The 26,052-nt window shown below is 35.7% G+C and overlaps 2 protein-coding genes across 3 annotated transcripts; one reads left to right on the forward strand and one right to left on the reverse strand.

Moving 5' to 3' along the window:
* Positions 1–1,644: 1,644 nt before the first annotated feature.
* On the forward strand, positions 1,645–17,869 carry LOC131431959 (apolipoprotein D-like). The gene is made up of 5 exons (XM_058597954.1): positions 1,645–2,025; positions 17,027–17,275; positions 17,342–17,421; positions 17,493–17,588; positions 17,652–17,869. Exons 1-5 carry the CDS (start codon positions 2,009–2,011, stop codon positions 17,828–17,830), a joined length of 621 nt encoding a protein of 206 aa, XP_058453937.1. The 5' UTR covers positions 1,645–2,008; the 3' UTR covers positions 17,831–17,869.
* Positions 10,781–13,564, reverse strand: LOC131431958 (zinc finger protein 28 homolog). 2 transcript variants are annotated; one of them, XM_058597953.1, is made up of 4 exons: positions 13,223–13,564; positions 12,031–13,164; positions 11,753–11,968; positions 10,781–11,691 (listed from the first exon to the last, which is right to left on the reverse strand). In XM_058597953.1, exons 1-4 carry the CDS (start codon positions 13,260–13,262, stop codon positions 11,399–11,401), a joined length of 1,683 nt encoding a protein of 560 aa, XP_058453936.1. In that variant the 5' UTR covers positions 13,263–13,564; the 3' UTR covers positions 10,781–11,398. The 2 variants fall into 2 exon arrangements, with proteins under 2 accessions (XP_058453936.1, XP_058453935.1); XM_058597952.1 differs by having other exon boundaries at positions 12,031–13,167.
* Positions 17,870–26,052: the final 8,183 nt, after the last annotated feature.

The raw sequence follows: 26,052 nt of genomic DNA on the forward strand, positions 1-26,052 counted from the left end.
AAAAAGGAACTTGACTCGTTTTTTCAGAGATGGCTTCCACAAACATATGGCGTTTTCGTTTTTAATTTGCACTACACCGGTGCAGTGCTGCACTGAGGCATGAATAAACGAACACAAATGACGAAAACATAAACAGTAACCATTGACTACAATAAACGATACCATTGCACAGAGCTACACCAAACTTTTGATGAGTGCTACACCAGTGGTATCGGTGCAGAAAAAGTGTAGCACTGGTGTAGTGCAATTGGTAAAAACGAACGGTTTAAGTGCAGCTTTCGCTACACCGGTGTAGTGCAATTTTAAAAACGAAAACGACAATAGATTCAAATGAAAGTTCTTATGGTTCCATAGCTTGCTATTGAATTTTATCCGATTTATTCTGTGTTTGAAATTTCTCAATTATTCGCAAAAGAGTTTCAATTAACATAGTAGGCCTTGGAATCTTTAAACAAACGAAGTCGCTTCAAATATAACTACAACACTTTCGAAGGCAATTACAAATGATTTGTTGGCTCCATTTATTCACAGTTCATTTTTATACGCATGCATATTCGGTCTGTCGGGTGGTCGAAATTTACACTCAAGTAATGAATAAATCACTTCTAACCAAATGTAATGGATCTTTGTGAAACTTGTTGGACCATAAAAAAAAGTCTACTAATTAGTCCTAGACTGGGCGTAGCAAATATCGTCACACTGCGGTCAGCTGTTTAAACATTGACCAACACTTGAGGTTTTTTCTTTCTCTCGTTGAACATGAACTCCTCCTTCAAGCAACTCACTTAACGAGAGGGAATTAAAACAGAACAGGTTTTTTTTTCTCCTGAGCCAGGTAAATTAGGTCACTGGAGCTAGTTCAAGATCCCGTGACGTGATGCCTCTTTTCCGAGTTCAACAACATTTATATCTATCAAAGCAAGTTGAATGGGTGAAGAGTATGATGGATAAGAGGTGATCATTCAGCTGATCAGTTCACACTGGGACAAATAATCAATCTAGCGATCCAATATTCCAAAAAGAAAACCTGAGCCTGAACCTGACATTGAATTAGTGAAACTCACGTGACTTCGTATTTAGTTTCGCTTTATTGCACACATGTAGCCTAGTGTGAAATTTCCATTTCATCCATTTCTTTGTTAAAAAATGTTTGTCAATTAGCTGTCCAAGGCAAGGCAGCTTCGGTTAATTTTTCGGTTTCGAAGCGAACCGTACACTTTATTGGATTGCCCAAGCAGGCGTTGCAAAGTCTGAAAAGACACATGAGTTGCTGATGGTAAGTAGGCTATAAACCGCGAAAATTGCTTGCTGTGTACATTCGGCGCATGCCAAAATGTTCAACATAGAGGTATACCTTTTGTTTTTTTTTTTTTGCTAACCGTACAATAATTTGACACGCACCTTTACAACATGACTGATTTTTCCGATCTCCATCCTACAAGAATTGATTTAGAAAATTCTCAAAAATAGCAACCGCAAGCACAGCATATTATGTCAATGTTTTTTTTTAGTCTCGCTTCCGCGATCGGATCCAAGCAGTTGCGATCGTTGAACAATTAAGTGTACTCTCTTTTTTTTCAAACAAAATATTTACTCATCCACCACCAGCAGCAGCTCATCACAACCAACGAATCGCGCCGGCTCGATCAACGCTGCGGCGCGGACGTATCTCGTCATTTTGCATTGCGCCGTCGGTCGAATGAGTTGATCTTTGCCTGGTCGATCAGTGCCCTTAGTACAAAACCAAAGTATTTTGATTCATTTTAGCAGCTAACCGTCGCGGTCGGAACATTAATTTGATGCAGTTTTCACACTCGTTTGATTTTGTTGCGGTTATCGAGGAACCGGCCGGATCTCTCGCCGAAAATTTATTGATCTGAGTGTACGATCAGCTTCGAAGCGGGTACAAAATATCAACGTGAAACTGGCAGTGGCTTCTGATTGATGAGCTTCGTGGTGCAGTGTTTGTGTAATCAGCGATCAGGTGAAACAAATCCTCGCGAGAGTTATGGAAAGCCGCATTAGGTAAATTATTTGCTGTGCGTATGATCAAATCAAAAATTATCAAACGTTAAGGTCAAAGATCAAAATGTTTGTGGCAGAACGAAAGATTCGATCAGTGTTTTTAGGCGCTTTTATATTTAACATTTTTTTCTTTTGACCTGAGCCTGAAGATCTATTCTCACCTCACACTCACCGGACAAAAGTGACTCAATTGTTCCAAGATCAGTCAGTATTAATGAAGTTACATTCATTGGTTGCCGATAATAAATCAATTCCTTTCAACTCAACTTCTATTCAAACCAATCGATGAACAGTGGTGATCGACATGGATATTGAAAATGCATTCGATACCGTAGATCCCATTGTACTTTGGCCAGGCTGCAAAATCTGGGAGTCTCATATCGTCTTTGCTGCTAATCTTAGCCCAGCATGTTAGCTTCGACATGGCACTTTGGTGCCAAACAAAAATTGTTCTGCAAATAGCAGAAACTTTACGTCTGTTTAGTGGTTCAAATTGAACTGCCGAATTTTGCATTAAGCAGCTCAATTTGAACTGCTATAAACTGATGAGACGAAACGTAAGCAAAATTCAAATCGGACCAGTTTCAAGTCGGATGCTTCCACCAGAAGGGTTTAGTGCCAATCCAATTCAGTTTCGTGAAAATGGTTTGTTAGAAGAAACTAACCGAGATCGATTCAGGTTTCTCAAATGAAAAAAAAAGTAGTAGAAATATTGGGTGATTGTCTATTTTTAAATAGTAGTTTTCTCACTTACTCTAATGGCTTGAATTGTTTAGTCGCCATAAGACTAATAGACAACTAGTGACAGAAACCCTATTAACTTATTTTGATGGTATAGTGTAATTCAATTTAAGTAATAATATTTAAGTTTTTTTCCGAATCTAAAATCTGTTTTAATCCACCAGTGGTGTAATCATGATCAGTATAGCCAAAGTTAGGTTCGCTTGGTTATCAACTAGCAGACTAGGTTTTATAGATTTGTGACGTGAACTGATTACCCTGAGTTTCCGGAACCGGAGGTCGAATCCGTATTAAATTCTGTAGCGTAAACACGGAGAGCCCGGCAATCACAGAATTGCAACATTGCAGCTGTTGATTTAACTAGTCTGTTATATTTTTCATAATCAGATAAGTGAAACATTTATTGTTTTTGCAAGCTGTCAATTCAAGATGAACATAAAGGTTCTATCCGTTCTATCTAACATTTTAAAAATAATCAAGATGACGTTGGACGATTATAGTTTTGAGAATAATATAGATATAGATTAAAAATTAATAAAATTATTAGTTAAAAGAACTAAAACGCTTATTACATTCAACTCATGTAAATTCATCCACGTTAGTTCGTTCAAGACTATCGGGGAGCGGGTCATTTCGCCGCAAAACCATTTTGCCGAAAGTCGTTTCGCCAAAAGGGCCAATTCTCCGAATGGGTAATTTTGAATACATAACATAATTTAAGAAACTGCAAACTCTGGTTATTCATCGAAAATTTGGAGATGATTTTCCTAAAATTTTAACCCTTTAACTGCCATATTGATGGAGTTAGGATGGTTTTCATTTTATTTAAATTTTTCAAAAACTCCTTTAGCAAAAAAATTGAAAAAAAAGTACAGGTGTGTAATGTCAGAGACATAACTGGATATCGTGAATACGAATAAAACTGGCACTTTTTCTTTATACTTCCGAATATCAATTAGTTGATCGATTGTGTTAATTGTGCAAGTTTTGCCGTTTTACACTACTAGAATTTGAAACGATACACCCAAACTACAGTACAGATTAGTTACATCAAACATTCTGACACACAAATATTACAACATCACCAGTATAGTCTTTGTGTTAAAATATTGATGATTTTGGAAAGAACCTCTTATGAAGGCGTGAGTGAACGATTTTGAACACTGTTGCGAATTTAGAACTGTGAAAATTGCAAAAAAAAACTGATCATATTATCTTAAATTTGCGCTGCACTGCTAATTTTAATTTTTGATTTACAAATCTTTATAGTTTTTCAGGTAACATTTAACATTTAGAAAGGCTGATTTTGCATAATGTTCCACATTGTTGTCCATTTCCCGTTGTATGCAAACGACCACCAACAGGATGATGTAATCGATCTTCTTCGAAGGGAAACCGGCTCTGCGACCTGAGCGTTTGAGGTTTTGTACAACGCAAAAGGTCTGCTTTCATTGACGACTGCTCCATCTGACGGCTGAAGTCCAAATGAGAGCACGACCTGAACGTTTGAGGTTTTTAACCACGCAGAAGGTGCACTCTCCGAAGCTGCTAGTCCCACGACGTCTGCTTCCGTACAACGCACAAGAAGAAATGATCGTGTTTTGACCACGGTTCCCCTTTTATACGCAGTCAGTTGAAGATATGTGCCTGACTACCTCAAAATCGTCGTCCTTGCGCGAAAAAACCAAGCAAAAGTAAAGAGTTTTCCGCATTGTTTTCAAAGTTTGAGAAAACTTAATTTTTTAGTTGTTTGTGGTTATCTCACACTGTTCAAAATATTATCCTCAATTCCAGATCATATTTTTAATGAAATGATGAAAGAATTATGTTGCTACCGTTAATACAAGTCGAGATATTCACGATAAAGTTCTGCACATTCTTCCATATGGCTAATTTTGAAAAGGCACCCCATAGTAAAGTAAGTCGTATTCACGACAAAATCAGGAATATTTTAGGAATTATGGGAAACCTTTCTAAATTTTTCAAAATGTATTTCATGTAAAAAAAATGTTCAAAATGTTCGAATTTTTTTAATCTCACTTACAATTTTGGTACCACTCTAGGTTTTACATAAAAAAAATCATTTATGAGTACATTACTATGTATTTTTTCAGATTTTTAAAAAATGTGGACTGGTATAATGTCAGACTTAAAAATATATACGGAAAACCATGCGTCCCCATCAGATTGTCATCATCCGATGGAGACGCATGATATTTAGTTCTAAACTCGTATATCATTTTGAAAAATTCTGAAAAAAATCAGAAAGGTTTCCCATAATTCCTAAAATATTTCTGATTTTAAAGAGGTTTTTGAAAAATTACCCTTACTCCACCAATATGGCAATTAAAGGGTTAAAATTTTGGAAAAATCATCTCTAATATAAACCCTTTCAAACAGCGTATATCATTTTTTTTTGTTTGGGGGCAGTTTTTATATGCAAACCCCGGCTACACCCTTTTACCCAATCGGATTCAGAAAAACAATTAATATTCTAGTTGTATTGCGATCGCGTGTCGTTCCGTGTAATGAACAAAAGTTTTTAGAAATCGGCTCTGCCATCTTGGAGAAATCGTGAGTTCCTGTTTGAAGTTTTTGATCTCTATTTTTGATACCTTCGGAACCGGAAACATGCATCTCCGTAGACGATTTGTTTCGTCATCTAATAACAAGCATTGCAACAGTTGTATGTCGTTTTTCCATGGTACCATTATTATTTTTTTAATAATGGTATATGATTTTTATTACTCATCACCCTGTGGTTCCGGAACCAAATGTCGAATCAGCATAAAATACTGCTGCAGGCTGTGGAACCGTAATAATTTTCATTTGAATCTAATGTCTTTTTCGCTTTTCGTTTTTTTTTTGTTTCGGTTACATATGTCATTCAAACCAGTTCGTCGAGTACGCAAAATTTTTGTATGTGAGAAAACTATGCACTCTCTTTTATCCGAGATAACCGAGATTTTCAAAAACTAAGACTCAAATGAAAGGTACTATTGCAGCATGAAAATTTGCCTAAATTTGGTGTGGATTTGGCTTCCGGTTTTAGAATTACAGGATAATGAGTAGAAAATCGGCAAATTCAAAATTTTGCTTTTATAGATGAAGACGTAATGATTATCTAGTTTTCAAAAATAGTAAATAAATTCCTTTAGTGCACAGGTCTTGTAATTTGAGAACCACACAAACACACATCGGATATTCCGGTTTCCGGGATCCAATTCCGGAAATAGTAATCAAAAACTCCAAAATGGAAACTAACTAACTTTCGAGATTTCGGTTTAAAGCTCTGGTATCATTTTGAATCAAATTTAGTATATTTTTTCCCCTATTTTGCATCGTCGCTCTGAATGACAGCTCGCAATTTTTAAAAAAATTTTCCTGTAATTTCGAAACCAGAAATCCGATTTGGATGAATAGACACCTTTGATTGGAGTCAAAGTTAGAGGAAATGAAAGCTAGGCAATCTCTGAGAAACGATCTTGGTCGAGATGTTACCAAAATACTCGGCTGCTCGGCCATCCATGGAAGTTGACCATCAATGTCAACTTCCCTCTCTGAGCAGCCTAGATAGCCGTGTAGTGTCGGTAGCGGTTTCCCAACTGCTAAGAATAACGCTACGGTCCACCTGTACCGGTGGTATAAGTCCACCAAACAGGTAAGCCGTGTGGCATCCGGCGGAATTATTTTCTACCAAGAATTGATCCACTGGTTTCCTGTTCCATGTCGCAAAAGGCCACAAATATAGGAACTCCTAAGTCAAGGCGTATTTCCGTGCCGAGGACTGAATGGCTGCAGGAGGTTAAACAATGCAGTCGTGAACGGAATATCTTGGGTTTTACCCTTACTAGATACACGCAATGCTTACACTCAAATAAAAATTCACGTTCGATTCACTTGAAAAATTACGTAGAATGGTTTCAAATGTCAAATTGGATATTTTACGTGACGAAAATGAATGTTATACGAACATCCCCTAAAATGAATAGAGTCATCACATAAGGTTTACGTGAATTGACCAAACGTCAAACAATCTACGTGAATTTCCAGTGTGAAAAACTCGATTTTGAAAATGGCGAGCAGTGGCCCTCGAAGTGTAAGTAGTGTAAATATTTACGGGAAAAGTTATTTAATTACAATTTTTTACTCCACCGACCGGACCATTGCAGTATGAAAGTTTCCATGTGTTCAACTGGACCTAGTGCCTGCGTGAGTTCGGAAGTTTACCCGCTCCTGCCGAATGCTTCAAACAGGCCGTCGGTATGAAGCTAGAGACACTGGTACCATGTAATGCGACTTCAACCTGCATCGGTAGTGTTGTGGGAGTTCTTAGATCTCGACTTCGGCTTCGGTTGGATGGCAGTGACAACATAAACGATTTCTGGAGGTTTGTCGATTTGAGATACCACGACGTTATTAGTTGCTTTTTAAGCCATTGGAATTATATGACAATTTTCTGAAATAAATATTTTATATTTCATGGCATTTTTCGTTTCATAGATTTATATCAAAATCTGGAATCTCCCTTTTGACTCCAACCAATATAAAAAATAGTAGTTTTCTGCTATCTAAATTTGATATGAACTGATAAATAAATGTGATATGAACAGTACATTACATTTTACCTATGAAACACGTAACTTTTACTGGATTATGCATTAAACAGCTTTTAAATGCCAGTCCATTAAAACCTACGTGAAAAGTAGGGTGGAAAATATTTACATAACTTTTCACGTAACTATAATATGATTATTATTTTGAGTGTAGCAATCGACTTCTTTGTTCATCGCTTCGGCAAGCAGAGATTAGAAAGCTGAGTGTCTGTGGGTGTCCTCAAGGTGGTGTACTATCCCCACTTTTATGGAACCTAGTCGCTGATGGTTTGTTAAGGAAACTTAATAACCTTGGATTTACGACTTATGATTTTGCCGACGATTATCATATATTGATGACCGGTATAAGCATTAACACTCTCTTTGATTTAATGCAGCAAGCCCTGCGATCTGTTGAACAATGGTGTTGTCAGGTTTGGATTATCTGTAAATCCGGGCAAAACATCAATGGTGCTTTTCACTCATCGTAGGATAATCACAGGATCTCGTCCGTTACAGTTCTTCGGTTCAGAGGTCACTGTCTTCGATCAAGTTAAATACGTCGGAGTTATTGTTGATTCAAAACTGAATTGGTCTGCTCACATTGACTTCAGGATTAAGAGAGCTTGTATGGCTTTCGGCCAATGCAGACGAGCTTTTGGAAAATCATGGGGACTCAAACCCAGATGAATTCATTGGATCTACACAACTATTGTTAGACCAATTTTAGCACATGGATGTCTTGTATGGTGGCAGAAAGGAGAAGTCGCGACAGTTCAGTCAAAGCTAAATCATCTCCAAAGGATGGTCCTAATGGCGATGACAGGAGCATTCACGACAACTCCTACTGCTGCTCTAGAGGCGCTACTGTGCATTAAACCACTACATGTGTTCCTAAAACAAGAAGCATTATCTTGTGCATACCGTCTTAAGGTTACAGGGCTTTGGAACAGTAACCCATTAGATTATGCTACCAGCTACACTCGCTAGTGGTCTCAAATGATTACCTGGGATGAGTATTTACTCGCTCCTAGTAACCTAACTCTCACATGCAGTTTTCCTTTCAAAACATGCAATGTGAGCTATCCTCTTCGTGAGGAATGGTTGTCTGGTTGTCTGGAACGACAACTTGATGAACACATAGTTTGTTATACGGACGGTTCTCTGTTGAATGGTCGTGCTGGTGCTGGTGTCTACTGTCGTGAAATGAGGCTGGAGCAGTCTCGTTCACTTGGTAGATACTGTACTGTGTTCGAAGCCGAAATCTACGCGATTCTGTGTGGAATACAATCGGCACTTCAGCAAAGATCTGTGGTAAACGAATATAATTTTGTTCCGACAGTCAGGCAGCTTTAAAAGCACTCAGTTCGAATGATTCACGGTCGAATCTGGTGATCGTATGTCGAACTCAAATTGAAGACCTTAGTATCTCAAATGCTGTTTACTTCTTATGGGTACCCGGCCATTTTGGTATTACTGGAAATGAATGGGCTGATGAGTTGGCTAGAGCTCTCTCTCTCGCTCGCTCTCGTGTGTGTGTGTGTGTGTGTGTGTGTGTGTGTGTGTGTGTGTGTGTGTTTGTGTGTGTGTGCCCTATATTTTATTCAGATAGGACGAGATCTTTCATTTCTTTGATTATACTTTGGAATCATGCTGAAATAAAATGGAAGCTAATAGTTTCTTAATTTTTTTTATGTAATTCAAATGTTTGAACTAAATTAAATAGATCAATTCCTATCAACCCACTTAGAAAAGTTCTATAAATTTACGTCTTTATAGCTAGGACAGGCAGGGATGCCATGCCATTTTTCCAAAAATCTGTGATTAAGCCAAAAACCTGTCTGTGAAAATCTGTGCGCGGTTCCCGTACCATAATAGCTGATCAGAATCATTTTGGTGAGCAAAAAAAAACAAAAGGTCTCACTACCAAACCGCTCTGTACTTTTTGGTGCTAAACTGTAATCGATTTAAAAAATCTGGGATTAATTTCAGAATCTGTGAAAATCTGTGATCTTTTTCAGAAATCTGTGAAGATCTGAGCCATTTTTAAAATCTGTGCATAAAATTGAAAATCTGTGAAACACAGAATAATCTGGGAACCTGGCATCCCTGAGGATAGGACCGGACAACTGGCTTCTTTCTCCAGAAAAATATGTCACTTTTTATTCCGGTTGCTCCCTGTTATAAATGGAACGACCACTGTTGCCAGTTGAGATAATTATTCATTCTGAATAGCTTCTCACCATATACCATGCGATTATTTATCATTTGCAAATACTTAGACAAATGTTATATCAGTCAAAAATATATCTCTGTAATCGTTTTGATCAGAAGATTTTGATTTTAAAGAAAACGTTTAGTTGACACTGTTCAATAAAATTTTTCGAAAATACATTTTTGGGTAATTAATTTTTGCAGCTTTATTCACTAAAGTATCCAAAATATCCAATTTTAGAGAAATACTAACAATTAGAAGTATCCAAAGATTTGGTGTTATTCTCAAGTGCAACTAACATAATCAACACCACATACCACACTTCGTGATTTCAGGCTTTCTCTTTGTATCATTCAGTGATTGTATGCATTGACAGGACTTAAAAACAAATTGAACATAAATCCTATTAAAATTAATAATTTTAAAAAGATGGTCTGAAAAACAAAATATGCAATGCCAAACTACATTGTTGCCGAGGATACTGACAACATTTTTTCTACCACCCTGCAGTGATATTAATTTCAACAACTTGTACTTTCAACCAATCACGAGCTGGTCCTAAAATGGTTCTCGAAGTTGATTAACAATTGTCAGGTACTGTCCTAGCGTTATATAGATGCACATAAAAGGATGGTCTTAATTCACTTAAATTTACAATTCAAAGCATGTAAAGAGAAATCATATCATTAACTTCACTGTCAATGTAAATAAAGTTTACATTGATACAGACACAAATTTTTTTTATATTAATAGATGTTATATTGTGTCATCTTCGAAGAAATTACTGCATGCTTGAATTTAAATCTCATATTTTGTAAGATTAAACATTAGGACGTCTTCTTTAACTCTCAATTAGACTTAGCATTCTCTGCCTATTTTTATCTTTTTCCATCATATCAACCAAAATCTGTTTCAATCTACCTTGCTCATATTACTCATATTTTCCTAAATATTACGGTAGTATTTTTCAAAAAAACTGTTCATTGAATTTTGAATAGTAACATGAAAGTTTGTTCAGATATAAACTGCAAAATGGAAAAACTCCGAGAAAAATTTTTGTTTTGAATCGTCACTGAATGATGGTATGAAATTTTTCCTGCAATTTCGAAACCGGAAGTCGGATACGAATAGAATCCAATACCAGTATTTGGATGAAATCCTTTAGACTTTTTATTTGAACCGAAGTTTGCAAAAATATGTTTGCTGGTTTCATTTCTAAGAAAATGAGAGGAGATTTCGTTTAGGAGCTCTGGTATCATTTTGAGACAAATTTAGCAGATGTTTTCCCTATTTTGCATTATCGCTCAGAACGACGGCTCGCAATTTTTATAACATTTACCCTGTAATTCAGAAATCCGTGTCCGAGTTTTGTAATCAATGTTTTTATCCGGTTTTTGCATTCCAAAATAAATAAACATGTTTTCCAAACTAATTAGCACTTATCCAATTTTTGTATTCCGCAGCTTTTTTAAATGCTATGCTAAATAGCATTTAGAAAAAGCTGCTGCCTAAATATTCGAAACTAGTTTGAGCAACGATTTTTACAATAGTTGTGCAGTCCTTCGTCAATAGTTCCAACAACCCTATCGTCCCTTGTAGATTTGAATGACAGTAAAATTGATGATGGTAGCATTGGTATTTCCATATTTAGAAAAAAGAAAAATCAAGAAAAATGTAATGACCTCTGTGCAAACGAAAAATCAATTAAAATAGTGGTTTTTTTTCCAAGTAACGCGGTAGTTTCATTTTGTTAATATTTCTTATTATTGTGAATATATACAAAAGATTGAAGGATCCTTTCCGCAGATATCGTCACTTCCTATTACTGCGGGTGCATCAGCAACGTTTGATGCTGCGACGAATAATTCGGTTGGTATGCGGAAAAGTCACCTGTCACCGAAGACGGTAATGCGGGCGTAGTTGTTTCAACTGGTTGAGTTACACCGGTAGTATCGGAAGCGGTCATTTCACCGCGCAACTGGTGCTTCTTTTCATGAGTTAACATGTTGTACTTATTGTTAAATTTCCGATTACATATGCTACACTCAAATGGCATCAAGTCGGTATGAATAATCGAATGCTGCCGTAAATATCCCTGTGTGGTGAAACCTTTGCCTAGAACAGAAAACCAAAAATGTGACAAACACAACAACAATCTTTCACGAACTGGAAATACCACAAACAGCACAAATAAAATTCTTTTCTTCCGTATGTGTTTTCTGGTGCTTTTTCAAAGCTGCCTTTGGGCCCTTGATACGCTGACCGCAAATTTCACAGTCGTTGTATTCCGGTCCATCTGCTCTGTGCTGCCTTTTGATATGTTTTATCAATAAATTCCGACAGTAGAAAGACAATCTACAACCTTCTGATTGGCATGTGTACGGTTTGATACCTGCGGATACGATTCAACGTTAGTCAGAGTATTTCCAATGTAGATTGAATTAGGGAACATACCTAAGTGCTGATTTTTGTGACTTTCCACCGTGTGATATTCGACCCATTCACCGCAGAAATCGCAAAGCGCTCCTCGTTTACGGGTTGGATCGGCGGCATTTTTCCGTTTTTTCCTAACTTTCCCGTCGGCTTCCTGCAGTGGCAAACTATCGTCCACGTTCGTTATTTTTACTTTCTGGCGTTTGCGATACGGTTTTGTAACTATCCTGATTCGCTTCCTTTTCGATGTTTTCACGCACGGTTCAGTACTTGGTTCTTCATCTGAATCCATTTTATAATCTCCATCCAAATGATTATTGCTTTCGTCTGAACATTCGTCTTGGTCCGTGAAGTAACTATTGGACGTCACTTTCGTGTCGACTGTTTGAGAGTGGCTACTGCAGTCTTCCTCTTCTTCCGATGGGGAGTCCTTTATGCTTGACATTGAATGCTTACTGGTGATTTCATCCACCATTACCAGTTCAATCGATTCGGGTTTTATCTTAACTTCCTCCTCGTTCGTAACTTTATTAAACGAAGAAGCCTCATAGGCACCATCAATGATCTGTTTATGTGATTCTATGAGTGCCTTACATCGCTCAATAATCTGAAAATTGTCTAAGGAATCCCATCCACCGTTTAGGATGAATTTTCGCTCATGTACCAACATGTTTCGTGCTTTAATACAAGTGTTTCGGAAATCATACATCATGTCCACCAGAGTCGTACAGTTCCGACAAATAAATGGATAAGCATCTCCCAAGTAAATTTTCACACCCAGTGCATTCAGAATTTTGGTTTTCTGAGCAAATGCGATATACGACAAACTAGTGTCGGGCAGTTGTCGCAAACATATGCGGCACTGTTTTTCCAACGATCCTTTCGTTGTGTCCAAGCTAAGGGCTTCGTCCGAACCGGGAGGTCCGGAATGACCGCTGATCAACTCGTTCTTTGACACCAGCTGCAAATCCACCTGAACGCTTCGATTAGTCAGCTTACGTTTGGTAGTTTGAACAGCCACACTGGTGCCGGGAGGTTTGCTACATGTCCGATTAAAAACTGGGTCCGCTTCGAAACATTCGTCATCCAGCGGTTCCGTTTTGATATCGTCACACTCGAATGAAACGATGCTAAAAATTGGTTCTACGGGAGGATCTTCTGAAATACATTTTTATATTTAATGATTTACTGTAAAATACGCATTTACTCTTACCAGTTTCTGTATCCATATCCAAACGCTTTTTTCGCGACATTTTTGAAAAATATTCAACTCAGAACGATACAAACAGTCGTGTTTACGTACGTGATAACAAAGCGAAATCGAAATTAACCCCTGTGACTGGGCATGTATGTATGAGCGTCCAAGTGTACTATACAGTAAAGCCAAATTATTCTGTCATGTTTGCAGATGTGTTTGAACAAATAATAATAAATTTGTCAGATTTCATTAACATTTTGAAACAGAAAAACCTGTTTTAATCCACCTAGTGGTGTAATGATGCCTTTCTTATATCAATCATACTATCCTATATAATGCTGTGGTATTCGTCAAAATAATTTTCTTCGATTATTAAAACAATTACCGAACCCGGTTTGTTTTACCGTCTACTGATAAAAATTATCAATTGGAGAAGATTTGAGGTCGAGTTAATTTTTTTTTACGGTTTTTCGCCCTGTTCAGTGATGGTATAAATTTTTTAACACACTTTACCCTATATTTCCGGATCCGGAAGTCCGATTCGGATGAAATTCAGAAATTATATACACCTAAGTTTGTGAAAATCGGTCACGCCATCTACGAGAAAAGTTGGAACACATATTTTCACAATGGAAGTCGGATCCAAATATTATTCAGGAATTTTGTATGGGACCACAAGACCTTTCATTTAAATATAAGTTTGTGGTTCAGCCATCTCCGAGAAAAGTTAGTGCAAAAAACACACACACACATACACAGACATTTTGGGTACTCGACGAACTGAGCCGAATGGTATATGACACTCGGCGCTCCGGGCCTCGGTTCAAAAGTCGGTTTTCACAGTGATTGCATAACCTTTCTATATGAGAATGGCAAAAAGACTCGTTAGCATCGGGAAAATGACTTTATTTCATATCTTATCTTGAAAAATCTGAATATGATAGAAAAAATAGCACAAATCCGAAATACTGTTTTAAATAATAGAGATATATCCCACGAATGGAGGACAGTTATTGTTTGTATTTATACAACTGGAAAACTACAGATATAGATTCGTTAGGATATCGACCAAGTTCACTAATTCAAGTGTTCCTGAATTCCATTAAGGAGAGGATAGGGTATAAATGATGGACAATATCATCATTTTTGAGAATTTTCTATTTAGAATTATCGTTCAACAATATAAATTTGAATGTTTTGCATGAGGTATTTTTGAGAACGCTTCTTATGGCGTTTTCGTTTTTAATTTGCACTGCACCGGTGCAGTGCTACACTGAGGCATTAATATACGAACAAAAATGACAATAACATAAACAGTAACCATTGACTACATTAATGATCCCATTGCACAGAGCTACACCAAACTTTTGATGATCGGTGCAGAAAAAGTGTTGCACTGATGTAGTGCAATTGGTAAAAACGAACGGTTTCAGTGCAGCTTTCGCTACACCAGTGTAGTGCAATTAGTGACATTAAAAATCATGATTTGCGGTGTCCACTGTATCTCAGTGTAGACTAATCACAAGTGAACAAATCAAAGCAGCATACGTTTTTGTTAATTTTTTTTATTTTTTGAATTTTCGGTTGTTCAATGTGAAAACTACGATTTTTCACGGAAAAATCGCCATTCTGTAGCTATAAAACATCCCCCAAAGTAACAAACAGCGGAAAGGAAAACGTTGGGGTCTGATTTTTTATATATGTAGAAAGTGTGTGCGAAATTCGAAAAAAATTGGTGCAGTAGTTTTTGAATGACGATGGACACGGACTTTCATAAACTTTCGAGAAAAACTCATTTGAAGTTTTTTGTCTATAAAATCAATTTATTACTTAAGGGAGCCCGTAGGATCTAACATTTACAAAAAATCATATTTTTTATTTTATAATATGTTATAATGAAACATTTCATGAATGTTTTGTCAAATTTTTAAGTCAATCTAAGCAGAAATCTTGAGCCTGTGCGCCGAGCTCTTATTTGCAATATGAGATAAGCAAAGCATTTGCCCATAACTTACTGAGTTTTGTTCCGATAGGCTTAAAAATTTCACAGAATATTCTTAAAATGTTGTACTATAATAAAGTACAAAGAAAAATATTAATGATTTTTCAAATGTGTGACAGTGAAGACAGAAATTGAAAATTCGTATTTGTCACATTGTCTCAAAACTGAAATGTAGAGACGCTGCTTGTTTAGAAATGATACTTTCAGCAAGAGCTGTCAAATCGGTAGGAAAATTTCTAATTACTCCACCTTTTCAACGATTTCTTATAAAAACGGACAAATTCATTTGAAAAACCATAGTAGAAGTTGAAGAAAAAGTTTTTACTCTGAGGGGGTAATGTTGTTCTTAATTCAATGTGCGTTTATTTAAAATGGAGCATTAAACATGGTTTAATACCATTTTTCAAATACCTGGAAATAACAAATAAAGTATCCAAAATAAATGGTACTCAATCGCTACTCATTCTAGTACTCGAGAAATAAACATTATCCTGGTTTCAGTTTAAAATAATGTTGATCCGAAAAAACCTAACCTTACCAAATTTCACACATTTCTGAAGATTTTCCATGTATACACTAAAAAAATAGTAGTAATCACTTTGAAATCGATTTTCTTCTGCTCCGAGTGTACTTTTATTGCTGGTATCTTATTGTACTATTGAATAAACGATAAAAATGTTGCAAATCACTACTACCGATATGAAAATGTCCAAAATAATCCTCCTTTTCTTGCTTCCATTTTTCATTGGCAGGTGTCACTACCGGTAATTCAGTTTCACGGCAATGTGCCGATTGAAAACGTTGTTTTGGTTTAAGAAAAAAGGTCGTCTTCTATTAACTGTGTTCATTTCTTAATTTCAAAACTTAAAGGAACAAAAAGGAAAAAATTAGTTCCCTTGATCTTTCGAAAACCTTCGATAGTGTCAATATCGATTTATTGCTAGAAATCCTAGCAAAGACAGCAATCCCCTAGGATCGGGTTGACTGAAACCATTCATATAAAACAGAAAGAAAAGTAATGTTAACTTTGAATAAGTATACCTTCTTCATTTTTATAAACATGGTTAAATAAACAGTTTTATTAGACTGAACTTTAACCAAGGTTTGGTAATATATGTCTACCATCGTTATATTAAAAATTCTTCTAGATAGTTGTTGACACTGTTTCTGATCACTCCCACTTGTGAGGAATTCTGGAAACGGACAGAAACCTGGCTGCAAAATTGGGTCATTTTCTAACCGGATGTGTCTTGCTTAATTGCTCTTTTTTATTGTTCGACTTCATACGATTTTCGTTCATACAGATATAAAAACGAGTGTTGAGACAAAGTAAATGAGATTGAGATATGGGTATTTTAAAATATGAATATTACAATTATGTTTGGTAGTGAAAAAGCAATTGCCCTTCATATATATTTCTTATTGGAAAAATAGATCAATAGGCGCTGAAAATGTAGAACCGATTCAAAACTAGTCTTGTAAAGAAAGAATCCGGCAGAAACAGATCCGTTAATAATCGTTAGGCGATTTGCCGGAATTCTGGTGGAATGCCGGTAAAAATTTTCACGACATTTTTGACACTTCTCTCAACTACTTGTAACATACAAGATTCGATACGGACTCTCCTGAGAGTACCATGTTCGCAAAAAAGGATGTTGTCAAAGATTTGTTCGGGATATGTGAGGATATCTAGTTAATATGATGTCTTTGCTTGAATATAAATTTACGTTTAACTCTAATGGATAAAACATATCAGTTTTCGCAACTTATACTCATCACTGAACATTCACGAATTAATCGATATTTCTATTTCACAGTACCCTGATTCTCCGATTTTTGCTTGTATTGAATTGTACCTTACTGACAAAAGCTCAAGTTCCTTTTGTCGGAAAATGTCCAAAGGTACCGGTGAAAAAAGACTTCAATGCACCAGCCTACTTGGGTCGGTGGTACGAGCAAGAAAAATATCCGTTTGTTTTCGAATTAGCTGGACGGTGCGTAACTGCTGAATATGGAATGAATGGTGATGGAACTGTCTCGGTTGCGAATCGTTTGATCAATACAATGTAAGTCAAACATTAAAATATTCCTCATAGGTCGTGTAAGTTATTTTTTCGTATATTTTGTTTTAGTACGGGATCGGTCAACTCGATAAGTGGATCTGCTCGAATAGTTAAACCGGCAAAATTAGCAGTATCATTCCCTCTGCCTTGTAAGTTACTCCTTTACTCAAAAATGTTTCCAATGCAGTGATATTAATAGTTGCATTTTATTTTTTTTCAGTTAAAGTGGAGGCACCATATTGGGTTGTTGGAACAGATTACAAAAATTTTGCCGTTGTGCTTTCTTGTATTGACATCGGTGGTATAATGCATACAAGTACGTACATTGTCAAATATAATGTATTGTTCAATCCAACTATCATATCCATTACCTTTTCAGAAGTAGCTTGGATTCTTACAAGGGATCGCTTCCCTTCGTTAGACATCATGAAGAAGGCGTATGCTGTATTAGATTCAGCAAAAATTTCTCGTGCCTATTTGACACGTACCGACCAGAGGAATTGCGAATCTTCAAAAAAAGTCTCGTATAAGTCAGAGCTCAATCTTATCAAACATTGAATAATTATAACAGATAAATAAAACTCCTATTTACAGGAACAGATTCATGCTCATTTTTGTCGTGAATACGACTTACTTTACTATGGGGTGCCTTTTCAAAATTTACCCTCTGAGAGATTGATAAGTTTTTGATCGTGAATATCTCTTGTTGTATCTAACGAATCAACATAATTTTTGCTACACGCCATCGGAAATATGATCACAATTTTATGATAAAATTATCAGTTGTGTGACATAATCTCAAATAATTCAAAATTGAACTTTTCTGAAATGTGTGGTATAAACGATTCGATTTTAAAATTCCATATGCTGCTATTTTTATAGCCGTTAGGACCGCCCATTAGTGAAAAAGCTACAAACGAAATCACGTAAAAAAAAGCTTTCAACAAAAATTGGATCAGTTTGGATTCTATCGCCACTGCGAGCAGATGTATTTTGTGTCGTTTGCAAAGCTAGTTTTGCTTCCGACAAGAGCGATTACGTCACAGCTGCCAGTCATTTGCATAGGTGAAAAAGCAACGGTGGAGAGCATTACACAAATTTGTTGTTCACAAATCGAAGGTAAATATCCCCAGTTTAGTGCAAATCTAGAACAGTTTGGTTAGATTTGTGCACTTTTCGCTGTGTGAAATTCACAATAATCGAGATCAAGTGAAGCCTTCTTTGTTTTTGCGAAAAATGTTCCAGAGTTTAATGTCGTAGAGAATTACGCAATTTGACCCCCTTGAATGCTAGAAACGAATCCCTATAGCATATTGATAGTTTCGTTCAATAAATTAGGCCTATTTTATCATTGATCAACCCAGCGAATTAATGTCTTCTTCATTGGAATTTATTTGTGACGTCACGATAAAAGATCTAATTACATAACATGACAAAAATGAACAAAATGAATCATTTTTGACAGCTCTTAGTGGTTTGTAACAGATCGGCTGAAAAGTTCGTATCGTTTCTATGAGAGGGCGCCACTAGAATTAAATCCATACCATTTTCAGTTAGTACCAACCTTCAAAAGATACGTGTATAAATTTGACAGCTGTCTGATTATTAGTTTGTGAGATATTGCATTTTGAGTGAAGCTACTTATGTTATTGTGAAAAAAAGGGAAAAAAAGGAATTTCGTGTGTTGATGAAACACTACTTTTTGATGAATAAAAATTGGCGCCGATACCAAAAAATGGCTTGATGAGTGTTATCCAGACTCTGCACCGGGCGAAGCAACAATTCGTAAGTGGTTTGCAAAATTTCGTACTGGTCATATGAGCACCGAAGACGATGAACGCAGTGGACGTCCAAAAGAGGCTGTTACCGATGAAAACGTAAAAAAAATCCACAAAATGATTTTCAATGACTGTAAAGTGAAGTTGATCGAGATAGCTGACACCCTAAAAATATCAAAGGAACGTGTTGGACATATTATTCACGAATATTTGGATATGAGAAAGCTTTGTGCGAAATGGGTGCCGCGTGAGTTCACAATCGATCAAAAACAACAACGAATTGATGATTCTGAGCAGTGTTTGGAGCTGTTATATCGAAATTAAACCGAATTTTTTCGTCGATATATAACAATGGACGAAACATGGCTCCATCACTTCACTCCGGAGTCCAATCGACAGTCAGCTGAGTGGACTGCACGCGATGAACCGAACCCAAAGCGTGGAAAGACTCAACAATCGGCCGGTAAGGTTATGGCGTTTGTATTTTGGGACTCGCATGGTATAATTTTCATCGACTACCTTGAAAAGGGAAAAACCATCAACAGTGACTATTATATAGCGTTATTAGAGCGTTTGAAGGACGAAATTTCAAAAAACGGCCTCATTTGAAGAAGAAAAAAGTTTTGTTTCATCAAGACATTGCACCGTGTAACAAGTCGATGAAAACCATGCGGAAATTGAACGAATTGGGCTTCGAATTGCTCCCTCATCCACCGTATTCTCCAGATTTGGCGCCCAGTGACTTTTTCCTGTTCTCAGACCTCAAGAGAATGCTCGCTGGTAAAAAAAATGTAGAAGCAATGAAGAGGTAATCGCTGAAACTGAGGCCTATTTTGAGGCAAAGGACAAATCGTACTACAAAAATGGTATCGAAAAGTTGGAAGATCGCTATAATCGCTGTATCGCCTCTGATGGCAATTATGTTGAATAATAAAAACGAATTTTGGCAAAAAAATGTGTGTTTCTATTAAACGATACGAACTTTTTAGCCGAACTGTTATTTGTGTTAATTACGTTCATTCTAATCTGCAAGCGTGTTAATAAAGATTAGGTTTTTTGCCGTCACTGCTAACCTCAATTGGATGAACACATTTTGACAGTTCAGCAGTACTGTTTGTAAACAGATTTTTTTGTTTGTCTGTTGACAAATTGGATGATACAATTTACGGTCCATATCGCCAAACTCGAGCTTTGAAACATTTGTTCACGATTTAATACGGTTTGTTTTTGAGATTTATTAAATAAAAGTTGCAAAGTGTAAAGATGATTGTTTAAAATGTGTTCTTCGATTTTTGTTTAAGCTTGTTTGTAAACAGTATCGCTAAACTGTCAAGGATGAATGCTTGTTCATTTGTGACGTCACGACAAAAAATCTAATGTAAACAAACCACTGATAGCTGTCAAAAGATAAACTTGATTCATCGGTAATTCATTCGAGTGGCCATCGTGTAAAACCTAATTAGGTTTTGCACGAACATGCCATAACCTCACAAAATGATTTTTTTTATAGTCGACGTGTACTTGTTTACAGTTTGAAAGTTCATCAGAGGCTCATCGTTCGAATGTAAAAATTGCAAGTCGCCTCACAGTAAACAGATTCATACATAAATCGCTCCTTGATGCTGGAAACACATACAGGGCAATCTTTTTAGTTTTTTCACTGTGGAATACGTTTTTAACAGGCACTTTTTCGTCATTTTTCAATTTTTACTTGCAGTCACAAAACAAAACAAGTACACGGCAACTGTCAAAGATGAACTTGATTCATCGGCAGTTCATTTGTGTCGTCATCGTGCAAAACCTATTAGCATTCCTCAATTTGTTCGTCGAATGTCTTCACTCCATTCGTGACAGTTTTCAGGAAACCCTTGATAAAATTTTTGGTAGAGCGAAAACTCAGATCGGGAAATAAATGAATACATACCTAAATTATTTTAGAAAAAAAAAGTCCCAATCAGCACACAAACTTGGGTAGCATTATCCAAACAAGCGTAATCGACATTTTTGTACACTTGTACATAAAATCGTTTATTTCAAGTTTGCTAATACCGCATCTGCTTTCTTGTGGATTTCTAGCATATGCGCTTTCTATTTTTACTGTCCTGTAAATGAAGAGCTCGTGGTCGAACTTTAAAGAAGAAGCTTATAAAATGGCAAGTTATTGAATTGGAGAACGATGACCAATCGAGTATTGATTTTAACACCAGATGAAATAGATAGCATATAAACATATTTAAGCATTGAATCATGCATAACTCCTCTTCAAAGTGTATGTTGACAGATGATTTATTGATCATTATCACCGACGGAATGATACGTAATAAAGTAGAATAGATGCGATTGAAGAGCTGAAATCGACGACACGACCTGCTACTCGTGTCTGAAAACTGTATCACAAATTTAAATACCCCTCAGTAATTCGAAATGTCAAAATGATATCTTTTGAAATACGTTCGAAACTGGCAACACAAGTCGATAAAATGTTGTCTGTCGGAAAACAGTTACCATAACCTTGGTTACGCATTCGGTTTCTTTTATCAATATAAACAAGAAAAAAAAAGACCAAAATATGTGGTCTTAAAAAACCGGTAGATTCATTGAAATCGAAAACCGGGAATTTATTCATGAGTAAACATTTGGTTTAAGTTGCAGTGATATACATAAAAACAAGAAGATATGATACTTAGAAAAACAAAAATTTGTCGCTCAAAATTGTGTTTTAATTCATAATTTAATTTTAATTCCGAAAGATATTTAGCTGACTCGGGAGTATGAAACTGAACAAATCTTAGATTTCATTTTGCCTTTAAAGCAACTGATAGCTGATTTTACCTTATTTATAAATATTTTGCGAATTACGATTTGTTTTTGAAAGTGATCTTCACTATTGAAAACTTCTAGGTGATGAAAATTTGCTACACTTATGTTGTTTTAGACTTTCTGTACTTTGCCCGCTTTCAAAAAGATCCACATTAGTGCATTTGCGGAGGGCCTTTCAGATTGACTCTTCCTTATAAACTAATACATAAGAAATAAATTTCTTTTGAAATCGTTAGTCTTCATGCTGAAATTTACTCTGCTGATAGATTTTAAGAAACCGAGATCGGTTTAGTTATCTCCTAAAAAAACAGAGCAGATTGAAAAAAAACGTTCCGGCCCTGGAAGCAGATACATGTTTCAAAGGTCATTAAGAGGAATAATAATGCAAGGTATCTTACCAAAATTGAAAAAGCTGGAAGTTTCCATTAACTGTTAGTAATGTTATCTGCACTCTGACTAAATAGTTTCCTTGTGCCTTCTTACTACTTACCAAATACAAATTAACTGAAAAGTGAGTTATACTGACACTATATAATAAAAGGTTAAATTTCATTGTCTCAATTTTTGGTCGATGAACGGAGCTCTCGCAGTTGAATAATTTTTCCTATATGTTTTGACAACAACAGAAGAAGCGAATGTAAGCAAAAATTTAAAAATCTTATCACTACGTCTCTACCTACCACGATAACAAAATCCTCCTGCTTGTTCCAACTACAAAAAACGATGTCCTTAGGTGTAAAGGATAATTTTGTTTCCTTGTTGTATAATTTCGAATAAAATGTATAATTTCGAATAAATGAATAATTTGGAATAAAATAAAAATAAACTTGTTATTTTACCCAAAAGCAAAACGAAAATTTTGCGGAAAGTGAATAGGCTGAATGAGCGAATTTTATATATAGTTCATATATGTGCCTTTATAGTGCACCGGCGAACAACTGAAAGCCGGATATAAATACAATATATAATATTATAGAACAATAATAATAAGCTTGTATATCTATTTTCTGTAATAAAATATTTGACGAATAAATGGGAATTAAAACAAATCGAGTGAAAAAATTGTTGAAATTTATCAGGATCGTGTAAGAATTTCTGGAAGCTTACTGGAATCGATAAGAATGCTGAAAAACTACTAAAAGTTTTGTTGTTGGGTAAGGGCTCTCTATTTCATCTCATTTGTAAAGACTTCGCCTCAAAACCCCGATTTAGCCACTAAAATCACTATAACTGTTTCATATTACTGCTTCATTCACCTTGCTCAAAGTTGAGAATTGATTCACAATTCTTGAAAATTTAACTAATATTCATAAAACAGCTAAAAACATTTATCATGTGTTCACTACTCTGCTTCTAATTTCATCTCAATGGATTTTTATCCATCCTATCGTTGGTCCTTTATTCATCCTATAAATTAGCAATGGCGACAGCAATCAAAACAAAATATTCCACTATTACACTCTCAGGTTCAAAATGTCAGAATTCTTCTTAAAAACGGCCGAATGCCAACTATGAGACAACACACGATATTTTTAGTACCAGTTTTAACGTTTAGAAATTTTTCGGTCGTTTCCGTTACCTTTCGCTTTAAATTTAAAATTTTACTGTAAAGTTAATTTGGTGAACTTTAAATAAAAACAAATTGTTACTATTTAGGCCTTAGCTTTTCTTAAAACAAAATGCAGAGGAGCCAGAGATGCCATTTATACAGATTTATTTGTATTGTATAGATTTTTTCGTTCGCATACTGATTTAAATCAAAATACAGATTTTATACAGATTTCCTAAATTTAATACAGATTTGTACAGGCTCATAAAAAGTGAGAAGTAAAAATTAGACTTTTCTCTCTGAGTATCTATTAGTATTTGATTTCAGTGGTTCTTTAAAAGTTTACTAATCAACGGACAAATCACATGTTAAAGTGGAAATAAAGAACTATCTTTTAACATCATTTTATTAGTGAAAACAGATAGAGCAGATATAGACTGTTTATGCAAAGTAATACAAATTTTCTATAAAAACATCTGGCATCTCTGTGCACAGCCAATGAAACACACACACTTAACAGCGTTATGTTGACGTATAGCGGAATGTAATCAGTGCTACTAGATTTGCCACAATGGTTATTTCATTAGTATTTAACACGCTCTTTCTGGTAATATTCGAAGCCGAAACAGTTTTATTGAAATATTAATATCAACAATATAATTGAATTAATGTCACGGATACCAAAAACATACTTTTTGATGATAATTTGAAGAAGAAAAACAATTTTTGTTTTGTAACATTATGAGATAAATTGGCAACTTTGCGAAACCAAATGAGATGAAAACAAAGCGCAATCAAGTGAACTAAGTGAAAAACTTTCATCTCATATTTTTGAAGACTTTTATAGCTTGTCGGGTAAATTTGGAAGTTTTTAATTGTTAACTAAACAAGTGGCAAGTGAACATTACTAATTATGAAGTCATCCAGCAGTCAATGGTAGTGTAATTGTGCGAAATAGTGATCATGTTTTGAGACGAATCGATTAGTAGATAATCAGACACATGACGAACTGTGAATCTTGAGACGAAAATGTGTCCTAAATTGAAAAGTGAATTTGTTTTAAATGAAAAAAACGATCACCGAAGAATTTAAAACCATTTCTTTCAATGTAAAAGTGTGACAATAGCTTTTATAATCATTTTAAAACATTTCACAGTTTGGATCAGGTACGTTGTAAGATATTATTCATGTTCAAAGTAACGAGGTGAAGGGATGAGATGGAAATAGGAGCTCAGATGAAATAGGGAGCCGTTACCCTAAATATTTCGAAAATTCAGTAGTTTTTATTTTAATTCGCAATTAATCTCATAATTAGGTTTTTTATCGTGACGACACAAATGAACAAGTATTCATCCTTGACAGTTCAACGGTACTGTTTACAAACAAGCTTAAACAAAATTCGAAGAACAAATTTCAAACAATCATCTTTACACTTAGCTACTAGTCACTTTTATTAAAAAAATATCAAAAACGAACCGTATTCAATCGTGAACAAATGTTTTAAAACTTTATTTAGACGATACGGACCGTAAATGGTCTGATCCAATTTGTCAATAAACAAACAAAAGAAATTTCTGTTTACAAACAGTACTGCTGAACTGTCAAAATGTGTTCATCCGAATGAGGTTAGCTGTGTCGATAAAAAACCTAATTAGGTTTTGCACGAACATGACATAACCTCACAAAAATAAACAGAATGAATTTGTTTTGACAGTCGACGTGTACTTGTTTACAGTTTAAAAGTTCATCAGAAGTTCATCGTTCGAATGCAAAAATTGCAAGTCGTCTCACACTCAACAGATTCATACATAAATCGCTCCTTGATGCTGGAAACACATACAGGGCAATCTTTTTAGTTATTTTCACTGTGGAATACGTTTTTAACAGGCACTTTTTCGTCATTTTTTCAATTTTTAACTTTCAGTCGCAAAACAAAACAAGTACACGGCAACTGTCAAAGATGAACTTGATTCATCGGCAGCTCATTTGTGTCGTCATCGTGCAAAAGCTAATACAAAGTACCACTTTTACTTTTTTAGATTTTGTTTCCGTTAGTCGTGCAGGATTCATTTTGTTCGTTCATCTCATTACTCACAGTCACAGGGATATGACGTCACATCAGTAAATAAACATTCCACCCGGCATATAAACGAAAGCAACATACCCAAGATGTCCAGTGGAAGGTTGAGGAGCTTTGCGAAACATAACTTTGATTTCATATAAAAATTTGATAACGATCTTTTCATCACAACTTAACCCGTTTATTTTTAATGTAACAGCAAATTGTAGATACTATAATAAACATCGTCGGATTCATATCATACGTATCAAAGATGCCTATTTCTATATCATCTTGATTAGAATCATTTGTTGTTTTTTACTACTTCACGTCCGCATGTACCGCGTTCATTCATTTACATTCAATGGTAATGAGTTAAGCAGAATGCTCTCACAGTGCAGTAGAGATGTGCGAAACAGCTCATACCGGTGAGCAGCTCCGATCCGATCAGCTCACTAAAGTGAATCGATTCTATGCATCAGCTCATCAGCTCATTTAGATTGAACTGAAGGTTCGTTTTGAGCGCACCATTTTTCTTGTGCCGTTTCTCTTACTCCGTTTTTCTTTCATAAGC

This window comes from Malaya genurostris, chromosome 2 (assembly GCF_030247185.1).
Source record: "Malaya genurostris strain Urasoe2022 chromosome 2, Malgen_1.1, whole genome shotgun sequence".
Taxonomy (NCBI): Eukaryota; Metazoa; Arthropoda; class Insecta; order Diptera; family Culicidae; genus Malaya; species Malaya genurostris.

Coding starts and splice junctions, on each gene's coding strand:
- LOC131431958 (XM_058597952.1), bottom strand. CDS start 13,262: ATGTCGCGAAAAAAGCGTTTGGATATGGATACAGAAACTG. Junction 11,969..12,030: donor TCACAAAAATCAGCACTTAG/GTATGTTCCCTA, acceptor TCGTATCCGCAG/GTATCAAACCGTACACATGC. Junction 11,692..11,752: donor TTTTATTTGTGCTGTTTGTG/GTATTTCCAGTT, acceptor TTTCTGTTCTAG/GCAAAGGTTTCACCACACAG.
- LOC131431959 (XM_058597954.1), top strand. Junction 17,276..17,341: donor AATCGTTTGATCAATACAAT/GTAAGTCAAACA, acceptor ATTTTGTTTTAG/TACGGGATCGGTCAACTCGA. Junction 17,422..17,492: donor AGTATCATTCCCTCTGCCTT/GTAAGTTACTCC, acceptor ATTTTTTTTCAG/TTAAAGTGGAGGCACCATAT.